This window comes from Paroedura picta, chromosome 13, assembly GCF_049243985.1.
Source record: "Paroedura picta isolate Pp20150507F chromosome 13, Ppicta_v3.0, whole genome shotgun sequence".
Lineage (NCBI taxonomy): Eukaryota > Metazoa > Chordata > Lepidosauria > Squamata > Gekkonidae > Paroedura > Paroedura picta.
The window spans coordinates 38,366,304-38,387,127 of record NC_135381.1 but is presented as its reverse complement, the minus strand read 5'-3'; the positions used below and the strand labels follow the sequence as shown (position 1 = coordinate 38,387,127).

Genomic DNA, 20,824 nt, shown 5'->3' with positions numbered 1-20,824 from the left:
TTGCAAGGTATTTGTAATCAATCCAATCATAGGCATAATTAGCTGGAAACATTTGATATCAATGTTTCCTCACAGCATTATGAGGTGTGTGTGTGGGGGGGGAAATGAAGCCATTGCATCTATCTATGCTGATCTCAGGGGAAAGTTGTGTTAAAAATATGAAGAATAAATGTTGCATTAGAACCGTTTTATTAGGAAAATGTAAACCTGTTCTGCAGTTAAATCCGCCCAACCCCTGGGTCTCAGAACGAGTTGAGCTACGGCTCTCTGCAGTCTCACCTTCCTTTAATGTTGCTGTTGTTAATGTTATTGTTGTTACCACCTTACTGTTAGCAGAATGATGTTACCTGTAGAGCAGTATATATATATATACATACATACATATATACATAAGACTGTATTGTTTCCAGCCATAGGCCATTACAATGCGATCAATATCATATCGGTGGATATAAAAACAGTAAAAGAATTAGAACAATACATGCAGTAGTCCATAGATAATAAAAGACAATAAGAATTCAGGTTTCTAGCTCTCTGGTGGCATAAGTTTGGCTCGAATTTTCCTTGCTGCTAATGCGAATAGTGGAACATTATAGCTAATTAGGGGGTTGGTATCTGATAATAAAAAGACTATTTTATCCAAATTTGCAGGGAAGTTCTGGCCACTCAAACATCTCTCGATATATTTGGTTCTCGGCTCCAAGTCTAGTGGGCAATTGAAAACATAATGGTAAAGGTCTTCAACAGCAGGTTCTCCACAGATACATCGGCGAAGGGCAAAAGGTACACCAGAAAGTATATATATATTAACAAGTAAATCATCTCAACATCCACGCCTTTAGCAAAAGACATACCAATTGCAAAATATCCCAGCTGAGGAATGAGCTGTTCGTCTCTGCTGTTCTCCCTCCCTGGTACAAGCCTTTGGAATCTTGTGGGGTGGGGGTTTCCATCCACATCTACCAGGAACGGGGGAGGCATGAGGTGTGGGGCTTGCTGAGTTTGTTCATCCAACACATAGTTGTTAGCATCACGGATCAGGGGGCGGAAATCGGTGTGGAAGAACATCTGCTCTGGAGTCTGTATGAGAAAGAAACTCAGACCTCAGGAAAGCCGGAACATTGCTTAATTCTTCCCATGCAATTTCTACTACCAAAGTTAGTCCTGGATCCTATAGGGGCAAGTTTTCTCCCAAACTGAAACGTTTCACATCAGTCTTAACGACTCTCTTTTGAAAGGGTGTCGAATACTTTGCCTTTATACAGCAAATGCACAGAATAAATGCAGACTTGATTCATCCCCATTTGTCGTGCCCCAATTAAAGCGATGCAGATAAAGCTGAAGCAAGCCTCTATTTATTCTATGTGTCTGAGATCGAAGGGCACCAAATCTGGCACCCTAAAAAAGCAAGCATTCTTCTAGTCATTAAAAGAGAAGTCAGCTAAACTTTCAGTAGAAGTTCTAAGCAAAGGAATGTCTATCTCCCTCCTCAGCAGCAAGAATTCAATACATTTATTTTGACAAGACATCATTTGTGAACTAGGATAGATTCCAACTTAAGAAGTTCTGATGAAAAGCCCTTTAAGAGAGCTCCTCTCTCCTACATACCTCACCCATATTCAAAGGACAGAAAATCCTTCCAGCAGAAAGATCTGCTACTGCATTGCCTCAGAGCCTCTGAACTATGAAGCATAATGACCACAAATACGGGTTTCAACCAAAAATTGCTTTCTTTGGGATATGCATTATGTACAGTCTAACTATGACCTTATTAATTTTCATTGTGATTTAATTACATTGTCAAAGGCAGGGGTTCCAGCCTTTCTGTTACAGTGACTCACAAGTCCAAATTTACTTGGTATAGTGACCCACGCAAGAAAAATAGAGCATGTACCAATCAGTGTGTACTGACTTGCTCATGGGTGTACTGACTTGCCCTAAAAACCATCTTATGCTTCCTTTAATAAAGACATCTCATTACCAGTTTGGTGTAGTGGTTAGGAGTGCGGACTTCTAATCTGGCATGCCGGGTTCGATTCTGCACTCCCCCACATGCAACCAGCTGGGTGACCTTGGGCTCACCACGGCACTGATAAAACTGTTCTGACCGGGCAGTGATATCAGGGCTCTCTCAGCCTCACCTACCCCACAGGGTGTCTGTTGTGGGGAGAGGAAAGGGAAGGCGAATGTAAGCCGCTTTGAGCCTCCTTCGGGTAGGGAAAAGCGGCATATAAGAACCAACTCTTCTTCTTCTTCTTCTTCTACCCTCATGCTATTTTGCTTTAAAAATGTATTTATTCCTTTATTACTGGGGTTTTAGATCCTATAGTAGGACCAGTCCTTAAGATTCACTTGAGTAGGAATGCTTCAATGTCAGCTATATGAAGATCACGTATTGGTTAGACTATCTGCTATTAAAATGTCAGTGCAAGTAAAAACCTACCATTGAAACTTATTTCTGGTGAAAGCTCTCTTCATGAAAGAAAATGCCACGAGTCTGCCAAACCCACCTTATTATAAGATGCATTGCATCCAAAGCCAAATAGTAGCAGGTGCCCATGGGAGTCCGTGCAGGCAAAATGCTGCCCATCGGGGGAGAATTTGCAGTCAAATACTGCACCATGTCCTTGGCCTTCAATCTGAAATGAACACAACACATGAACTCATCTCTCTGGATAAGCCTCTCTACAAAAATGTCATCGATCCTCTTTTATCGTTTCCAGAACATGGCTGCTCTCCTAATTTCAGATTTTGAATTATCTATATTATGGTATTGTGTTCTTGCACACAAATGAAGTTAACCACAGCCACCTACTGTGGAAAAAAAGCCCCTGTGCAATCAGGGGGGCAGGCTGGACTTTCAGACCCTGTTTGTTCAGTCCGCATGCACATATTTCCATAATCAGAAAATTGTCTTTTCAGAACTAAGTAAAGCAGCATCTCTGACGCAATGAAAGAATTCTACAAGGTAATAAAGCTGAAAGTTAAGTCATGGATCACCTCATGCTCTGTTCAGCCTTCCTCCTACAGCTATTTACCCACTCACAGAGCAATCCTAAATGAAACTACAACCTTCTAAGTCCACTACATTGTCAATTGACCAACTGGGTGGCACTCAAAATGCTTAGATGGGGCCTTTATAAAATATATATCTCAATTTGATGTTATACTCTTGCAGGAAACCTGGATGGTAGATGATTTTGATATTTCTAATTATCATTCAGTTTTGACAGCAGCCACTCCAAGTTTTAAGGGTGGAAGACCCCGGGGAGGTTTAGGAATCTTTATCTCCATCAGACTGAAAGTGCAAGTCCTCAAGTTACCATTTTATGCTAATTGGGTAGTGGCAACACTGCTGCACTTTAATAAGTTCCAGTTACTCTGCATTAACGTATTTACCTCCCCAGCGTTTACAGGCACAGACCAAATCTCTGTGGGGATAAGTGGAATGTTATATCTTCCAACTAGTTTCATTCCTGCTGCAATCAAACTGTTTTCAGCCAAATCACTAGCTCAACTTACATATGGTGCCCAATTAGGCCCTTACTCCAATTTTGCTCCCTTAGAGAAAATTCAAGCAGGTTTCCTAAGAGCCCTCTTTAATGTTCCAAGGTGTACAGCCAATGTAGTTCTCCGGCAGGAGGCAGGGTTGACAAAAGTAGAGACCAGGGCATGGATAACAATAATTAACTATTGGCTAAAAAAATTCATCTTCAACCTGTAGGCCTTATTCCTTCTTTCTTGTCAGTTAACCCACAACCCACTTGGTGTACAGAAATAATTAACAAATTTCTTAAAATTGGTTTAGCCCCTGATCATCTATTAGAAACGGGGCACAGGCAAGCAAAACATCTGGTCTATCGACGACTTATGGATATTGAGCTGCGAAATGAGATGGCCCTACTCCCAAGCCCATATAGGTTACTAAAGTCCTGGGAGGGATTTTCTACTGTGCCATATCTAACATATATCACCTTTACTAAATTTCGATGGGCTTTTTCGAGGGCCCGGTTCAATGTATTTCCATCAGCACTGCTAAGTGGAAGACTGCAACGTGTGCCCATAGAGGACCGATTTTGCCCTTGCAATTCAGGTGTAATTGAATCTTTTGCCCACATTATATTATACTGTGACTCTTACAAGGTTGCCAGAAGCCGTTTAATCTTGCCCTTGCTATCAAGGTTTCCTGGACTTACAGATGATCATCTAATTAACATCTTGCTTGCGGATAAAGAAAATTCTGTTTCTTAATGGTGGCAAAGTTTTGCTATACTGCCAGCAGAGTGCGGAAATCTTTGGCTACTGAATGACCTGACTGTCAAAATGCTGTATTAATGTTTTGTGCCTTTGTTAACTCCCTGATGCCGAAAGTCCTGTTAAAACGCTGTAATAATGTATGTGGTCTGTAGATACTTTGATGCTGGTCAATGACCGTAATAAATAAAATAATTTTAAAAATTGACCAACTGCTTCTCCCCTGGTACTGTCCTAGCTCTTTCAAGCTGAGACACATTGCAAAGATAGGCTGTTGATTTCTAAAAAGAAGCACTAGAGCAGGGGTAGTCAAACTGCGGCCCTCCAGATGTCCATGGATTACAATTCCCATGAGTCCCTGCACTAGCGTGTGCAGTGCCAACTGCTAACTTCAGTCAATTGCAACTGGCCCGGGACAAGCAAATTAGTAGAAGATTGGCATCTCTGACAATAAGATTTTGAACATGCTCCTTATTGCCCCAGAGCCTGCCTGAGCCCATGAAGGTGGCCTGCATTACCATGTTGAAATAATTGCGAATTTTTGTTCCTTTTTCGATGTCCCAAATGAAAATGTTCCCATCATGTCCGGCAGACAGCATGATCCTTTGGTCAAATGGATGAGCCTCTAAAACAAACACTTCGTCATCGTGTCCCTGCGATAAAGGCAGAAGAACGTTAGGTTTCCTACAAAGGTTCCAGTCCCAAGTGAAGCAGCTCTCCATGCAGAAAGAATCTCTCTTGAAAGCTGGCATCTGAGATGCTTTGCCTGGAAATTTGCTGCATGCAAACCCCATCCTCTACCACAGAGCCACAGTCGCTCTCCTATGGCTTCGCAGGGCCTGCAGAATGGAGTTGTACTGTCAGGCCCATGGCTGAGACCCGAGAAACATCTGATTACAGCTGGCCTCTCTGCATGATTCTCATCCAGACTCCATCAAGTCAATTCTATACTGGTTTAGTGAAAGAACCATAAGGATGTGCAGCTAAAAGTAATCTATTTTGTTTGTTTCTAGGTATCAGTATGCCCATTTTCCAAATACCAACCCAAAAATCTAACATAATGAAAAATAATCAATAATTACTGTCAATGTACAACCCAAGCATCAATACCAGTGTCAAAACGAAGAATCCACCTCAAAAAAGCAAACCTGACAGGAAGCTACTTGAGCAAATCCCAGTTTGGCATTCAGACCTTGGGGATTTTGGATGAGAATACCAATATTTTTGGCACCAGCATTCCCTATGAGGAATCTGTTTTTAAAAGGGAAATCCAAGAATAACCTTCAATGTACAATCCAAGAATTTCCCAAGCTAAACCAAGAACTAAAACTGTATAAAGTCTAGGAAAAGTAAAATCAGAGAATCCAATGAATGTACAACCATACGAATCTATAAAAATGTTTTTAAAACCCTGAGAATCACCACCAATGTACAATCCAAAACCCAAGAAAACTGCAAATTCAACAACAATAATTTAAAAGGCTAAAAATTAAAAGAAATCAACATGGCAACCCGATACCAAGCCTGGGGAAGATGCAGACATATTCTTTTGGTGTCTTATGTATTGACTTCGTATAACTAGGTCTGAACCACTGTAATAAAGTTTGATTGATTGATTGTTTGATTGATTGTTTCCAATGATATATTTCCAAGTTCTTTTGCAAGAACATAAATCAGAATTTTCTGTTTAATGACTATTTCTGATTGATTGATACCAATGATATATTTCCCAAGTTCTTTTGCAAGAGCATAATCAAGATATTCTGTTTAATGACTGTTTCTAATTCACAATTACATCAATTCTGAAATATAAATCACTACAATAAACCAAGTAAGATAAACTCTATCCCGGACATTTGGTTCAGGGTTGTACAACATACTGTTCTAAATACAGAATCTAAATTTCTAAATCCTTAGAAGTCTTTAAAAAAAATCATCCATTTTCAGTTCTACTTACAGATAAGGTATGAAGAAGCTGCCCTGTATAAGAATTCCAGACTTTCAAAAGGAAGTTGTTGACTGCTGTGATAACAGTGCTGTCAGATCGATCCCAAGCTACCATGGTCACCTTCATCTTAGGAACCTTATCTTCCCCAGATGGAACGCTATTGCTGAACAATTTGGCAAATTAAAAATGTAGAAAAGAAACGTATGAATTCCCACAGATGGAATTCTTCTCCCCCAGATGGAACGCTATTGCTGAACAATTTGGCAAATTAAAAATGTAGGAAAAAAACGTATGAATTCCCACAGATGGAATTCTTCTTCCCCAGGTGGAACGCTATTCCTGAACAATTTGGCAAATTAAAAATGTAGAAAAGAAACGTATGAATTCCCACAGAGGGAATTCTTCTTCCCCAGGTGGAACGCTATTCCTGAACAATTTGGCAAATTAAAAATGTAGAAAAGAAACGTATGAATTCCCACAGAGGGAATTCTTCTTCCCCAGGTGGAACGCTATTCCTGAACAATTTGGCAAATTAAAAATGTAGAAAAGAAACGTATGAATTCCCATAGATGGAATTCTTCTTCCCCAGATGGAACGCTGTTCCTGAACAATTTGGCAAATTAAAAATGTAGAAAAAAACGTATGAATTCCCATAGATGGAATTCTTCTTCCCCAGATGGAACGCTATTCCTGAACAATTTGGCAAATTAAAAATGTAGAAAAGAAACGTATGAATTCCCACAGAATTTTAGATTAACTGATCTGCTTTTCACATAAATCCCTTCATGGAGAAAAAAAAACAGGTTATGTTGGAATTGTCTCTAAGTTACACAAGACACAGTAACAAGGTGTCAAAGTTACAAATGTTTTTGTGTTTTTTACCCAGTTATCTTGGTAGCCATATCCAATACAATATATTTCCATTCCTGTTCTTGGTATTGCCATATTCTTGCGGTGCCATCTCTGCTTCCACTGACAAACCGCAGCCTGCAGTAAAAAAAAGGAAAAAAGCAAACAAACAAGGAAGTCACACCCATGAGGCTCTCAATCCTTTTGTCCTCCTGCATTTAGGTGGGCCTTGGGAAAGCGTTCTCTGGTGGGAGCCTGGCTTGCACCACTTTTACGGTTTCTGCACAGTCATATTTTCAACTTTGCCTCACAAAGAAGAATCATTTCACCAATGCATACACATCATCTAATGTGAGAACAGGCTACGCTAGATGTAACAGTACAACCATCCACATCAACACAACAGCAATGCTACAAGGGAGTTTGTTCACACAGTCATAGAATCATAGAGTTGGAAAGGATCTCCAGGGTCATCTAGGATCATAGAATCATAGAGCTGGAAGAGACCTCCTGGGCCATCTACTCCAACCCCCTGCACTATTATTATTATTATTATTAATTGGATTTATATCCCGCCACTCCCCGTAGGCTCGTGGCGGGTCACAGCAGTCCTATCCCCATTAAAATACCCATTAAAAGACTTTAAAACAATCCCAACATGGCGGAACTTATTATTCCCACCCCTGCTATCAGAGCAGCAGGGCGGGTGGGGAGGAGATGCTAGGTCTGGGGGGGGGGGAATGTTGGCACTCATTTGCTGACCCCGGCCTCAACCAAAAACCCGGCGGAAGAGCTCCGTTTTGCAGGCCCTGCGGAAAGCTGGTAAATCCTGCAGGGCCCGCAGCTCACCCGGGAGCTCTTTCCACCAGGTAGGGGCCAGGACCGAAAAGGCCCTGGCCTATGCAGGACACTCACATCCCAATTGCTCATCTACTGTAACCTGCCACCCCTTTACCTTCACAGAATCAGCCTCTCCATCAGATGGCAATTTAGCCTCTGTTTAAAAATTTCCACAGATGGAGAACCCAACCCTCTGCAGAATGCAGGAAATTCACAATTATCTGCCCACCATAGGGATAATAGTTCACAATTATCATGCCCAGATGATACCACTCCTCCCCCCCCCCAAATTCCCAGAATCTATGGTAGGGTTGTGCACTTTGGGGCACTTCAGCCGCTTTGGTGATCACTGAGGCCCAAAGCGGCTTCAGTGATCGCCAAAGTGGCCAAAGCACGCCGGAGCGCACAACCCTAATCTAGGGCCAGTCTGGCGTGGAGGAAATTCGCCTCCTAACTCCAAAGTGACAGAAGTCAGGTGCAAAGAAATCCAATGATGTACACCCATGCAAAAACCATCCTTAGTTGTTTAACGACTTTTACTAGTGGGATACAAAGGTGACAGATATTCACACAAAGATTGAGAACATGGCACAATACTGATTGAACTTTATGGGTGGAATTCAGATCAGGGTACATGTGCCCAAGGCACACTGTAGCTAATGGGATGAGGTGTGTAATGTTGGGCAGGAGCAAAGCTTGTTTGCCATGTTTGCAAACTGCCCTTATTCTCCCTACTGCACTCTGCAAAGAAAGCATGACCAAAAGCTTCCCGGCATGATCAAACAGCGATTCCCCCATGCTGTCCATAGGCCAGGGGTAGTCAAACTGCGGCCCTCCAGATGTCCATGGACTACAATTCCCAGGAGCCCCCTGCCAGCGTTCGCTGGCAGGGGGCTCCTGGGAATTGTAGTCCATGGACATCTGGAGGGCCGCAGTTTGACTACCCCTGCCATAGGCAGACGTCGATCTGGGTTTGTTTCCTATCTCAAAATAAGATTGACAACAAGGCTTAGGATTCCGGTTTGTGAGGAGTAAACAAACTCCAATTTGCTTTGGCACCTGGCGCTCAATCAGACTTGAACATTTTGACTCTTCCTCTGTGCGTGAAGAGAAATGAGAGGAGTAAGAGAAACAGAGCAAACAAATTGTGCTCCTGCCGGAAATTGACAAAATTCTGTTTAGTTGCTGGTGACCTCGGAATATAGCTATTGTCAAACAATAGGCTTTCAACTATCCATTTCAATGAGTTTTTCCAGGATTGCACCCATGGCTTATACACTCATTTCAAGCTTCCATGTCTATATGTTCCTTTCATCAACAAACCCTGCATTTAAGCAAATTCGACTAGGGGGGGGGGAAATCATTGAAACAGAAAACATAACATTGTATTAGATTAGAGTCCTACTTAGTTAAAGGTAAAGGTATCCCCTGTGCAAGCACCGGGTCATATCCTCTAGCGTTTTCATGGCAGACTCAATACGGGGTGGTTTGCCAGTGCCTTCCCCAGTCATTACCGTTTACCCCCCAGCAAGCTGGGTACTCATTTTACCGACCTCGGAAGGATGGAAGGCTGAGTCAACCTTGAGCCGGCTGCTGGGATCGAACTCCCAGCCTCATGGGCAAAGCTTTCAGACTGCTTCCTTACCACTCTGTGCCACAAGAGGCTCTTTAAGAGCCTACTTAGTTAGACAGCATTAAATCTTTTCCAGGACTTTCAGCAGTGCTTTTGAGTCTCTGTGGCCAGAAAACGATGAATTTACGATGGTTGTTAATGGTCAGATACAGCCCAATATAAATAGGGTACAACATTCACTCCTTTCATCTGTTCAACCACTATCAGATGGCCATGTCGTGAATTCAATACCTCAGTTCAAACAACTTTTAAAAATGACATCAGCATCTCTCTTGGGGAACATATAATAGAAACAAGAGGGGGGAAAGAAATAGCTGGATTCTGTTTTCTCTCTCTCCCTCTCTCTCTAATCCTGCCTATTGAATTGAGGAGATGGCAGCAGTTCCGAGGCATTTATTTAGCCATGGGCCTGTAAAGATGGTGATTTTGACCCTGTTCACAGGAGGTCTTTTTCCTGTTATCCAAGTCAAGCCCTCAGTGTGGTTTGTGGAACAGCTGCTTCAGTTGTGTTGCTCCAGCAGTGTACACATTGCACAAGCCCTGTGCAAGGTTTTTTTTTTCCTTAAAAAAGAAAACATGCAAATCCCGCCCATGAAAGCCCATGAAAGTCAAAGGACAGCCCAGTCACCTCAAAATATGCCCACACTGAAAAAGGGAAACTAGTCACGTGCTTTGCCACCTTCAGGAAGAAAACTAAAGCTCCAAACTGGTATCTCTAGTGCCCGCCCCCCCCCTTCTCTTTACTCCATCTTGTTCCATAGAATCATAGAGTTGGAAAGGAACTCCTGGGTCATCTAGTCGCACCCTCTGCACTATGCTCATCCACTGTAACCTGCCACCCCCTTGAGCCTTCACAGAATCAGCCTCTCCGTCAGATGGCTATCCAGCCTCTGTTTAGAAATCTCCAAAGATGGAGAACCCACCACCTCCCGAGGAAGCCTGTTCCACTGAGAAACCGCTCTAACTGTCAGGAACTTCTTCCGGATGTCTAGATGGAATTTCTTTTGCATTAATTTCATCCCATTCGGAACTCATACCTACCCAGCCTCGAGTCTGCTCACCAGTATTCTTTGGCATCATTATGCAGAGAAATATTATTCCTACATATTTACATCTCCTTGATGTCCCACCCCTGAGAAGATCTTTTCTCCTGGCACGAATGAATGATTTCCCCTCAAAGGTCTTAGAGGGAAGATTCCACCATATCCCATACCATGCGAGACTCTGTCCGTGTGGTTCTGGCTGCCCTGACTCTGTCTCACACATTTTGTTAGACTGCCCCTTATATGAGCAGTGTGGGGATGACAATTTTGTTGCTGCCTTCTGTAAGTAAATCTATGACCTTGCAATTTCTGCTCTCTGACAAAGACCCAGAGGTAACCATTTTAGTTGCCAGAGTTTTAACTAAGATGCTTTTATAATATGCTGCCTACCTCGTATTTATCTTTTACGGTTTATTTAATCATTTTAAGATCTGTTTGGTTATGTAACCCTATTTTATTATTTTGTTGACATTTTAAACCCTATTTTTATATGTCTTAGACATATTTTATGCCAATAAAAGGTTACTGACTGACTGACAAATCCCATAGGATCTGGTCTGTCCCTCTGGGGCAAGAGAGAACAACTCTGCTCCATCCTAGACAGCCTTTTAAATACTTGAAGATCCCCTCTCAGTCGTCTCCTCTCCTCTCCTATCCCTTCAACTCTTTTCTCCTTCCTGCAATTCACTTGATGAGAAGACTTCTGTGTTGACTTTGAGGGACTCCTGTCCCTCTGAATTGCTGATAATCTCCTCTTGCAACACCCCCAGATCACATCATTAACCTGACTTTCTATATATCCCTCTTTTCTAACTGTAGCCTAGCACACCCATTTCCCCCATTAAAAAAAAACTCATCCATTCCAATTTCCCTTCTACCCCTTATCTTTAAATTCCTCCAATATTCTGTTTATGCGATCCTTCTTACTCAATGCCAGTTCCACTCTACTACGAGGCTTTCATCCAACACAAACTTCATTAAAATTGTCCTCCCAAGAATAGGTGGCAATCTTTTCCTTGCCCAACCCAAAGATCTCTGCCTCATTTATCTCTCTGCTGCCTTTGACACTGCTGATCACCCTTCTCTTGCTTACACTGGTCATGCCCTAGGCCTCCAAGCCTGAGTCACCTCTTACCAGCCTTAATGATTGTTTAATGTTTCTATAAAGAAGTTGCTTTACACCAGGGTTTTATTTATTTATTATGTATTTGTTATTTCAATTTACTGTCCCCCCACCCCACCCCAACAGCAGGCTCAGGACAGAACACGTGCATAGTAAACCAAAAACCAATACAAACTATTCAAATTATAAACTCGATACCCTGTTAAAATGTCCCTGCACAGGCCACATGGGTCAGAAAACTTCTGGATTTTATATCCAGGATTTAAGTTCAGAGAGGAGAGGAAGGGAAGAAGAGGGGAAGAGGCCCTTTCTGATGTCAGTCTGTGCTTATAAAGGTAAAGGTAAAGGTATCCCCTGTGCAAGCACCGAGTCATGTCTGACCCTTGGGGTGACGCCCTCCAGCGTTTTCATGGCAGACTCAATACGGGGTGGTTTGCCAGTGCCTTCCCCAGTCATGACCGTTTACCCCCCAGCAGCAAGCTGGGTACTCATTTTACCGACCTCGGAAGGATGGAAGGCTGAGTCAACCTTGAGCCGGCTGCTGGGATCGAACTCCCAACCTCATGAGCAAAGCTTTCAGGCGGCTGCCTTACCACTCTGCGCCACAAGAGGCTCATTGCGCCACAAGAGGCTCATTCTGTGCTTATACTTGGCCTCTACTGCATGACTGGTGGAAGAGTGCCGTTTTGCAGGCCCTTCAGAATTTTGACATCTGACAGGGCCGGTGTCTCAGCCAGCAACTCCTTCCACCAAGCTGGAGCCAAGGCCAAAAAGGCCCTATTTCAGCTTGTTGCCTCTCTCTGCATGTTGTCACTGGCTAACTTCATCAAGCAACATGGCTTTTAGTACCACCCCTATTATGAGGTGGCCGTGCTTTGCCTCTCTACCATTGAGCATTCTGGAGCACCATCTGCCTAAACTGATCCTTCTACTTGGATGTCTCATCTCAAAATCATTGTATTCATGATGGTCATTCCTAAGGAGGTATTATGCATTACTAAGTTGCTCATTTTTCCTTCTGTCTCCCTCCCCTTAAATTATTTTGTCACTTACCAACATCCTAAAGCCCTGAATGCTGGCAGGGGCTCCTGGGAATTGTAGTCCATGGACATCTGGAGGGCCGCAGTTTGACTACCCCTGCCCTAAACAGTCTGGAACCAGCATACCTGTGGGGCCACCTCATCCCTTATAATTCCCCAAGATCAATACAATCTTAAAATCAGGATCTTATCAGGATCCCCAGCCCGAGAGGTAAAATTGGCCTCAACCAGGGCCAGGGCCAAGCTCCTGGGAGACATTAGGGCCCTGTGATATCTTAATAAGTTCCACATGGCCTGTAAGATAGAACTGTTTCATCGGCTTATGGTCAAGGCCCCCAATAATATCAACTGAAATAGCTGATCTCACTGCTAGGACCAGCCAGAAGATTGGCTCCCTACCAAGGGACTCCCCTGCCTGAAAATCTTTACAATTTCTGCGTATTGTAACTGTTTTAAAGTTTTTAAATGTATGCTGATTTTATTGATGTTACCCCACCCTGAGTGTTCGGAAGGGTGGGCCAAAAATAAAAATGTATTATTATTATTATTATTATTATCCTCCCTGTTGATCAGGGGCAAAGACTTGACTTGTTTTTTAAGTCATGTACATATTCAAAAGAGCCTCTTGTGGCGCAGAGTGGTAAGGCAGCTGTCTGAAAGCTTTGCCCATGAGGCTGGGAGTTCAATCCCAGCAGCCGGCTCAAGGTTGACTCAGTCTTCCATCCTTCCGAGGTCGGTAAAATGAATACCCAGCTTGCTGGGGGGTAAACGGTAATGACTGGGGAAGGCACTGGCAAACCACCCCGTATTGAGTCTGCCATGAAAACGCTAGAGGGCGTCACCCCAAGGGTCACACATGACCCGGTGCTTGCACAGGGAATACCTTTACCTTTACCTTTACGTATTCAACCCATCATGAAATCGCATCACTTCTCCCTTTAAAATGATGCAAAGTTATGACTTTTCCCCCTCCATCTCCTCAATGAAAACTCTCAGTCATTTCCCACCAGGACTGCTGCAACCTTTTCCTCTCTTGGCTGCCATTATTACACATTAGCCCTCCCCACTCTAGCCAGATTTGGACTGCCAAGCCAATGGTCCTCTACAATGCAGGGCACTGAGGTCTGCCACACACACTAGCTCATCACTCCTGAAGGACAGGAGTCTCTTAAATATAGAGAAAGCTCTGAAGACTCTGCAAGCTGAGTCAAAATGTTAGGGGGGGAAAGTGTATCTGGGCCACGACATTAAGCGAGAAGCTGTTCATAGCACCACAGAGGCTCTCGAGACAGGCTGTGGAGGTGATCTAGAAGTACTTGTTGGGAGTAAAAGTTGAGCAAGTCTTCTGGAGCTGTTTAATGCAACGGGAAGAAACGTAACATGAATGCAGAGGGAGCTCCATTCACGCACAGAGAAACAGCTGGACACCAGAAAGCAGGTGCAGACTCAATGCTCTCTAGTGATGCAGCAAATTCAGTCGTTGCTGCTACGTAACAAGATGTTTTTATTCACGACCTCACAACGGGACAAATGCTTTTTTTTCTACAAAGCAGCAAAGAGAGCGTTGTTGTTTTTTTTCTTTTGCTTTGTAATGTGGAAGCCTGATTCCACTCCAGCTCTGTGGGGAAGCTGCCGTTGATTTCAGGGGGGCAGAGTCGTCCCTGCTTCTATTACTGCCAGACGGGCAATCGACGTGGACAGGAATCTGCTGCTACAGAGTATTATTGCTTCAGAAGAATCCCCTTCCAAAGTGTAAGCCAGAATAATTGCAGCTAGCATTTCACAAGATGGCTCTTAAAAATTGCTTTCAAGGAGTTTTAAACAATATTCCTAAAAACATCACCTTGCTGTTGAAGATGTCTAGAACAAGCTTACCTGTCTCCGTTGTTGCAGAACTGAACAGCAACTACTTTGTCCTTTAAATTAAAAAAAAGAAGAAATTAGTCGATCCTTCCCTTTTCTATTTGGCCGATTTGCAGTTTTCTCCCCATCCCATGTTATTTACAAGTGTTACAAACAGGATCAGAGATCCCAGTGCCTTGCAGAAGGATCACTAGAGGGCCATTAGCAGATACCTGACAGCAAGTAATAGAGGTTGGGTCAGCAGCAGCAGCAGCAGAAGAAGCAGCAGCAGAAGAAGAAGCAGAAGAAGCAGAAGAAGCAGAAGAAGAAGAAGAAGAAGAAGAAGAAGAAGAAGAAGAAGAAGAAGAAGAAGAAGAAGAAGAAGAAGAAGAAGAAGAAGAAGAAGAAGAAGAAGAAGAAGAAGAAGAAGAAGAAGAAGAAGAAGAAGAAGAAGAAGAAGAAGAAGAAGAAGAAGAAGAAGAAGAAGAAGAAGGGAGGAGTTGGTTCTTACAAGCCGCTTTTCCCTACCCGAAGGAGGCTCAAAGCGGCTTACAGTCGCCTTCCCTTTCCTCTCCCCACTACAGATACCCTGTGGGGTGGGTGAGGCTGAGAGAGCCCTGATATTGCTGCTTGGTCAGAACAGCTTTATCAGTGCCCAAGGTCACCCAGCTGGTTGCGTGTGGGGGAGTGCAGAATCGAACCTGGCCTGCCAGATTAGAAGTCCGCACTCCTAACCACTACACCAAACTGGCTCTTCTTCAGCAAGCTCATTAATTAATTGAGCTTGCTGAAGAACATCCCTATGCCTTCAAATAACAGCACCTGTCTTATATACCTGTGGCTTCCTGAGGTCACTTGCACAACAGTCTCAACATCATTTCATAAAATTTCAAACCAAGAAGGGAGGGGAAGGTATTATGTTGGGTTGAAATATATTCAATAACTGTTTCAAATTTCAACTTGCTTTCCTGTAGCTTAGGTGACACAAGTAATTGCAGTGCTTAGTGTACCTGCACAATTTTTAGAGAGGGTTTGTCATACCTAAGCCAATGTTAATGATAGAACAGCCAGAGCATCCTAAGGCAGGGGTAGTCAAACTGCAGCCCTCCAGATGTCCATGGACTACAATTCCCAGGATTCTCCTGGGAATTGTAGTCCATGGACATCTGGAGGGCCGCAGTTTGACTACCCCTGGTCCTAAGGTATCTGTCTAGGCCAGTGGTCCCCAACCTTTTTATCACTGGGGACCACTCAACGCTTGACAATTTTACTGAGGCCCAGTGGGGGGGGGGAAGTTTACTCCTCTACTCTCAACCACTGCCCTAACACTCTCTGATCGCTATGGTAATGTTTAAACACCCCTTCAAAATAAGAGACAGACACACCATAACAATAAACATAAAGAACATTTTATTTTCATGGAAATTTTAACTCATGACAATGACAAATCAATGGGAACCCTGAGCGTGTTTCTCTGCAACGAGATAGTCCCATCTGGGAGTGATGGGAAACAATGACACCCGAAGTGTGTTGTAAAGGGCCGGGGGGATGAAGTAAAGGGCCGGGGGGGGGGGGGAGGCGGCCTTCACGGCCCACCTCCAATTAATCGAAGGACCACATGTGGTCCATGGCCCACAGGTTGGGGATCGCTACTGTAGGGGATGGACAAGGAAGGGACCCCAAGTGGTGCCTTAAAGGCCACTAAGCATACTTCTAAAAGAGGAAACATCACACAACAGGTATCCTCCTGATTCCCAGTTTTTCTAATGGGTCAAAAGTTGGTTCCCCACCTTCAATTCTCCATGTTTGGCTTTTGTTTGTTTTTCAACACACTCTTGCAAAGTTCTTTGCAGCAAAACATTCTCAGGAGAAGGAGTAAAGGGCTGCTATACCCAGTAATAAAATGGATTGACTGAATAAAGAAAGCAACTGTCCTTAGTTTGCAAAACCTGAGCAAGGCTGTGAACAATAGTACATTGGGGGGGGGGGGGAGTCATTAACTCATAGGCTTTCATTGGTCAGAAGCAACTTGTCTGCACTTAACGCAGAGGATCACCATAACATTTCTCACCAGAATAAATTTGGTTATTTTTGCGTATCATCTTTAGATTTGCTACAGCCAAGACATGAGTCTTGTGGCAGGTAAAAGATGAACAAATGTATTGCAATGTGACCTTTTATGACCTGGAGCTCAAAGAGAGTTCACATAAGCTTATTCCCACATTAGTTTAGTAGCCTTTGGTTACCTTTCTATTTTCTCCCTCTGGTTTGTTATAAGAGGTCTTGTTCAAACAGCGTAAAAGGTTTTACAGGTCACCCTAAACCAGCAACTCTGGCAATGTGGGAATTATGCTTAAGACAAACACTTTCATTGCAACGCAGAAATAAATGTTTTGTTATTAATTCAGCTTAGGATGAACCTGTATACATAGAAGGAATTAAATCAAAGTTCCTAAGCAACTTTCTTTTTAAAAAAAACATGATGGACCACATGCTAATGTGGTGCTAGGGTAGCACTGGGGAGATGAGGATTCAAATCCCTATTTGGCCATAAAGCTCATTGGTTGACTTCTGGCTAGTCATTTACACTCACAGCCTCATCTGCCTCAAAAGATTGTTTTGAAAATAAAATGGAGGGGTCTATGTATGCCACTTAAAACTCCCTAGAGAAAGGATTTTTAAAAAATTTAAAAAGTAAATAATAACTATCTTCCCAGTTTTCTTCTTACCGTATGAGATTCTAGCTCAGCAATTTTCTCTGGTGATTCAGAGCCCAAGTAATATATCCTGATCACGTGGTCAGTGCTCCCTGTTACAATAAACATGCCACCTATGGACATGAAAACAAAAAGCAAGCAACTTTTAAAACATTTCATCCCGTGAGCATTACTTATTTACTTATTTATTAAACTTTAATGCTGCTGCCATCCCTAGGCTGGCTAGCTCAGGACAGCTCACATCAGCAATAAAAATACAGTAAAACAATAAAAGCATAATTAAGAACCCCCTCCCACCCTCCCTCAACCACCCCAAAAGATCCCTCCCTACGCCTCCCACCAAGCCCTCAGCCGGGCTGTTCTCTGTATCAGAGATGAGGGAGTCGATCATTGGAGCACGGGTGGGGAGGGGGATCTCTCTCAATCCACCCTAAGGCCAGTGTCTGGTAGAAGGGCTCTGTTCACAGGCCCTGCAGTATTGTGATGGCTCCATCAGGACCCTCAGCTGATCCAGGAGCTCCTTCCATCAGGAGGGGGCCAGGGCTGAAAAAGCCCAGGCCCTGATCGAGGCCAGGCACAAGGCCAGGCACAAGGGCCAGAAGTCACCAACTCATTTGACCCTGCAGAACACAAGGCCCTGCCGGGGGGGGGGGGCATAAACAGTCCCGCAAATACACTGGGCCCAGACTGTGAATGGCCTTGAAGGGCAAACCAAAACCTTGAACTTGATCCAGAATTCAACTGGCAACTGGCAATCAGTGCAGCTGCCTCAGCTGGTTATGGGCTCTCCGTGGTGCTGCTTATGCCATCATCACTCACTTTACAAAATACATTTCAAGGAAATGAAACTTTTATTATGGAGTGCATTTTTCCTTTTGGGAAACCTGGAGATTTTGAGAACATTTGCACTCTGTTAATTAAAAAGTGATAATATCTCTCTGCCATTTGGAGATCAATTGTAACACCAGGAGATCGCCAGGCCCCACCTAGGCAACTGTACACTACATGGAGGTACTATTAACCTGAGGATTATCCTTCCGCCTATAGGCCTTTCCTAAAAGCAATCAAGTAAGCAAGTTTCCTACCTTACAGTAATTTTTATCAATTCATACTGATTTCACTGAGAAATCTTTTACAAGATGGCCATGTTCCCAGAAAATCCAGTGGCTTGTTTTTCAAAAGCAATGCTACCTCTTCTAACAAAAACATGGAACAATCTTTCCTACCTAACCCTTAGGTAGGTTCCTCTTACTGGAAGACATGTACATACCTGAGCTGGAAGATGAACAAGATATCTGAGCACCAGGTCTTGATCTTTCAGTAAATTTAACTGGCTGATCCCTGAAATAAAATGTAGCAAAAAAAGTGCATGGTTTATTGTAGCACCCAAAGTAACAATTCATAGTAACAATTCATATCTGCAGCATGTAGCTGCATCCTGTAACAACCTTCAGCTCCTAACATGCTGGAAAAGTTACCCCGCCCCAACCTCAATAAGATTATCAGTATTTTGCAAAAGAAAACATTGAGAGGATGCCCCTAATTGGCACCAGTGAATTAAAAACAAAGCTAACCATAAACAGGGTCTGCAGTAGCCTGACCTCTAGTTAGCATTAATGATATTTGCATCTATGGATTTCTGGGCAAATTCTTGCATGCTGATATTTAAAACTGAGAAATTGCAGCTTGCAAAACAGACACAGCCACAGATTTAGACGTTCCAGTTCCCAGAACTGCAGCATGTATTGAACACAATAGCCAAGCCTCTAATACCCCCACCCAAAGTCACAAAATGCTTCAGAGAGAACTGCCAGCCTATTGTATCGACTTATCTCAGTCAGATTAATGCCCACTTCTACCCTTTCACCTGCAACTATCGCACACAAAATCTTCTGGCTGAACAGAAACCCAACATGTGACCTTCAAGATTAGGACATCCCATTCACTGTCAAAAAGCCCGATAAACTATATGATATCCTGGATTAATCAGGAGACTAGTGGCACCTCTAAGTCTGACAAAATGTATTCCAGCATCAGGTTCTGTAAGTCAGATGCATAGTACATGCAGCAGATAGATTTCCACTCCAAGCATCTGACCAAGCCAGCTGTGGCTCATGGAAAACCAGAACAGACTAATGCAGCTGCCTCTCTGGAATTATCCCTTCTTATTTATTAATTATATTTATATAGCACGCTTCCCGGGGGCTCTTGAACCCACCATAGGATCACTCCCCTTTCTATAAAATAATTCGCTGATGAAATCACTGTTGTTACAGTGACACTGATCCAAGTTCCCCATCCAAACTCTTAATTAAAAAAAATACAACAATGGAAAAGAATATGCTCTTAGAAGTTGCCCACTCCAAAATTAAGATATGTAAGCCCTTCTTCCTCTTTCAAGACTGTCTGTCTGTCCTCTTTCAAGTTTTTCCCAGTCATCTGTCTGTTCAGGCACTTCCACACTCAGCAGGTCATCAAAATAAGTTGACCTAACAAAGGGGATGAGTGGGGCATCCACAAGGAGGTACCTACCTAAATTTCATTGTCGTCAAATCCAATTGCCAGAAAAAGATTGTCCCGTCAGCACCAGTAGAAGTGAGGTATCGAGTTATTCCTTTTCCGGCAGGAGAAAACTACAAAAATAATTAAAAAACAGGTTATTGTTAAGTAGGCCATATGAGTTTCTCAAACTTTTTATAAAATGTAGCACCTGCCACCCTTGTGATAAAAGAAATCACAACTGGAAATGTATCATTCACTGAAAGGGAGGGAGGGAGGGAGGGAGGGAGGGAGGGAGGGAGGGAGGAAGGAAGGAAGGAAGGAAGGAAGGAAGGAAGGAAGGAAGGAAGGAAGGAAGGAAGGAAGGAAGGAAGGAAGGAAGGAAGGAAGGAAGGAAGGAAAAGGGGTAAAGAAAGAGGAAGGAAGGAAGGAAGGAAGGAAGGAAAGAAGGAAGGAAGGAAGGAAGGAAGGAAGGAAGGAAGGAAGGAAGGAAGGAAGGAAGGAAGGAAGGAAGGAAGGAAGGAAGGAAGGAAGGAAGGAAGGAAGGAAGGAAGGAAGGAAGGAAAAGGGGTAAAGAAAGAGGAAGGAAGGAAGGAAGGAAGGAAGGAAGGAAGGAAGGAAGGAAGGAAGGAAGGAAGGAAGGAAGGAAGGAAGGAAGGAAGGAAGGAAGGAAGGAAGGAAGGAAGGGTTCTAACACTGGACCAGATACAAGCAGTCCTGTGCCTTGTTGCTAATCAGCTACAGAACCCAGCAGAAAGCCAGTTGCCTGCCTCACCTGTATAGAAGTAATTGAAGCTGAGTGGCCCAGGAGCACAGCGATAGGCGCGCAAGTTCGAAGACACCAAACTCGGACCACCTTGTCGCAGCTGCCTGCAGCCAGTAGTGTATTTTCGTAATTAACAGCCAAGTCAGAAATTTCGGCTGAATGTCCTCGGAGTGTGGAGAGCAGACGTCCATCATCTGTAGCCCAGATTTTCACCAGGTAATCATCAGAGCCCTAGAGGTTCATTCAAAACACAACCCAAGGTGAAACAAA

The 20,824-nt window shown here is 43.4% G+C and overlaps 1 protein-coding gene across 4 annotated transcripts in view; it reads right to left on the bottom strand.

Moving 5' to 3' along the window:
* The window catches only part of BRWD3 (bromodomain and WD repeat domain containing 3), a 77,468-nt gene that overhangs the window by 37,295 nt on the left and 19,349 nt on the right, over window positions 1–20,824 (bottom strand). For all 4 annotated transcript variants that reach the window (XM_077309010.1, XM_077309011.1, XM_077309012.1 and 1 more), the window contains exons 8-17: window positions 20,564–20,785; window positions 19,822–19,922; window positions 18,560–18,630; window positions 17,302–17,402; window positions 14,606–14,646; window positions 7,085–7,189; window positions 6,212–6,365; window positions 4,773–4,907; window positions 2,511–2,639; window positions 855–1,080 (exon numbers count right to left, since the gene is read on the bottom strand). In XM_077309010.1, the coding sequence (XP_077165125.1) occupies window positions 855–1,080; window positions 2,511–2,639; window positions 4,773–4,907; window positions 6,212–6,365; window positions 7,085–7,189; window positions 14,606–14,646; window positions 17,302–17,402; window positions 18,560–18,630; window positions 19,822–19,922; window positions 20,564–20,785 (1,285 nt within the window). The remainder of the gene's footprint in view (window positions 1–854; window positions 1,081–2,510; window positions 2,640–4,772; window positions 4,908–6,211; window positions 6,366–7,084; window positions 7,190–14,605; window positions 14,647–17,301; window positions 17,403–18,559; window positions 18,631–19,821; window positions 19,923–20,563; window positions 20,786–20,824) is intronic.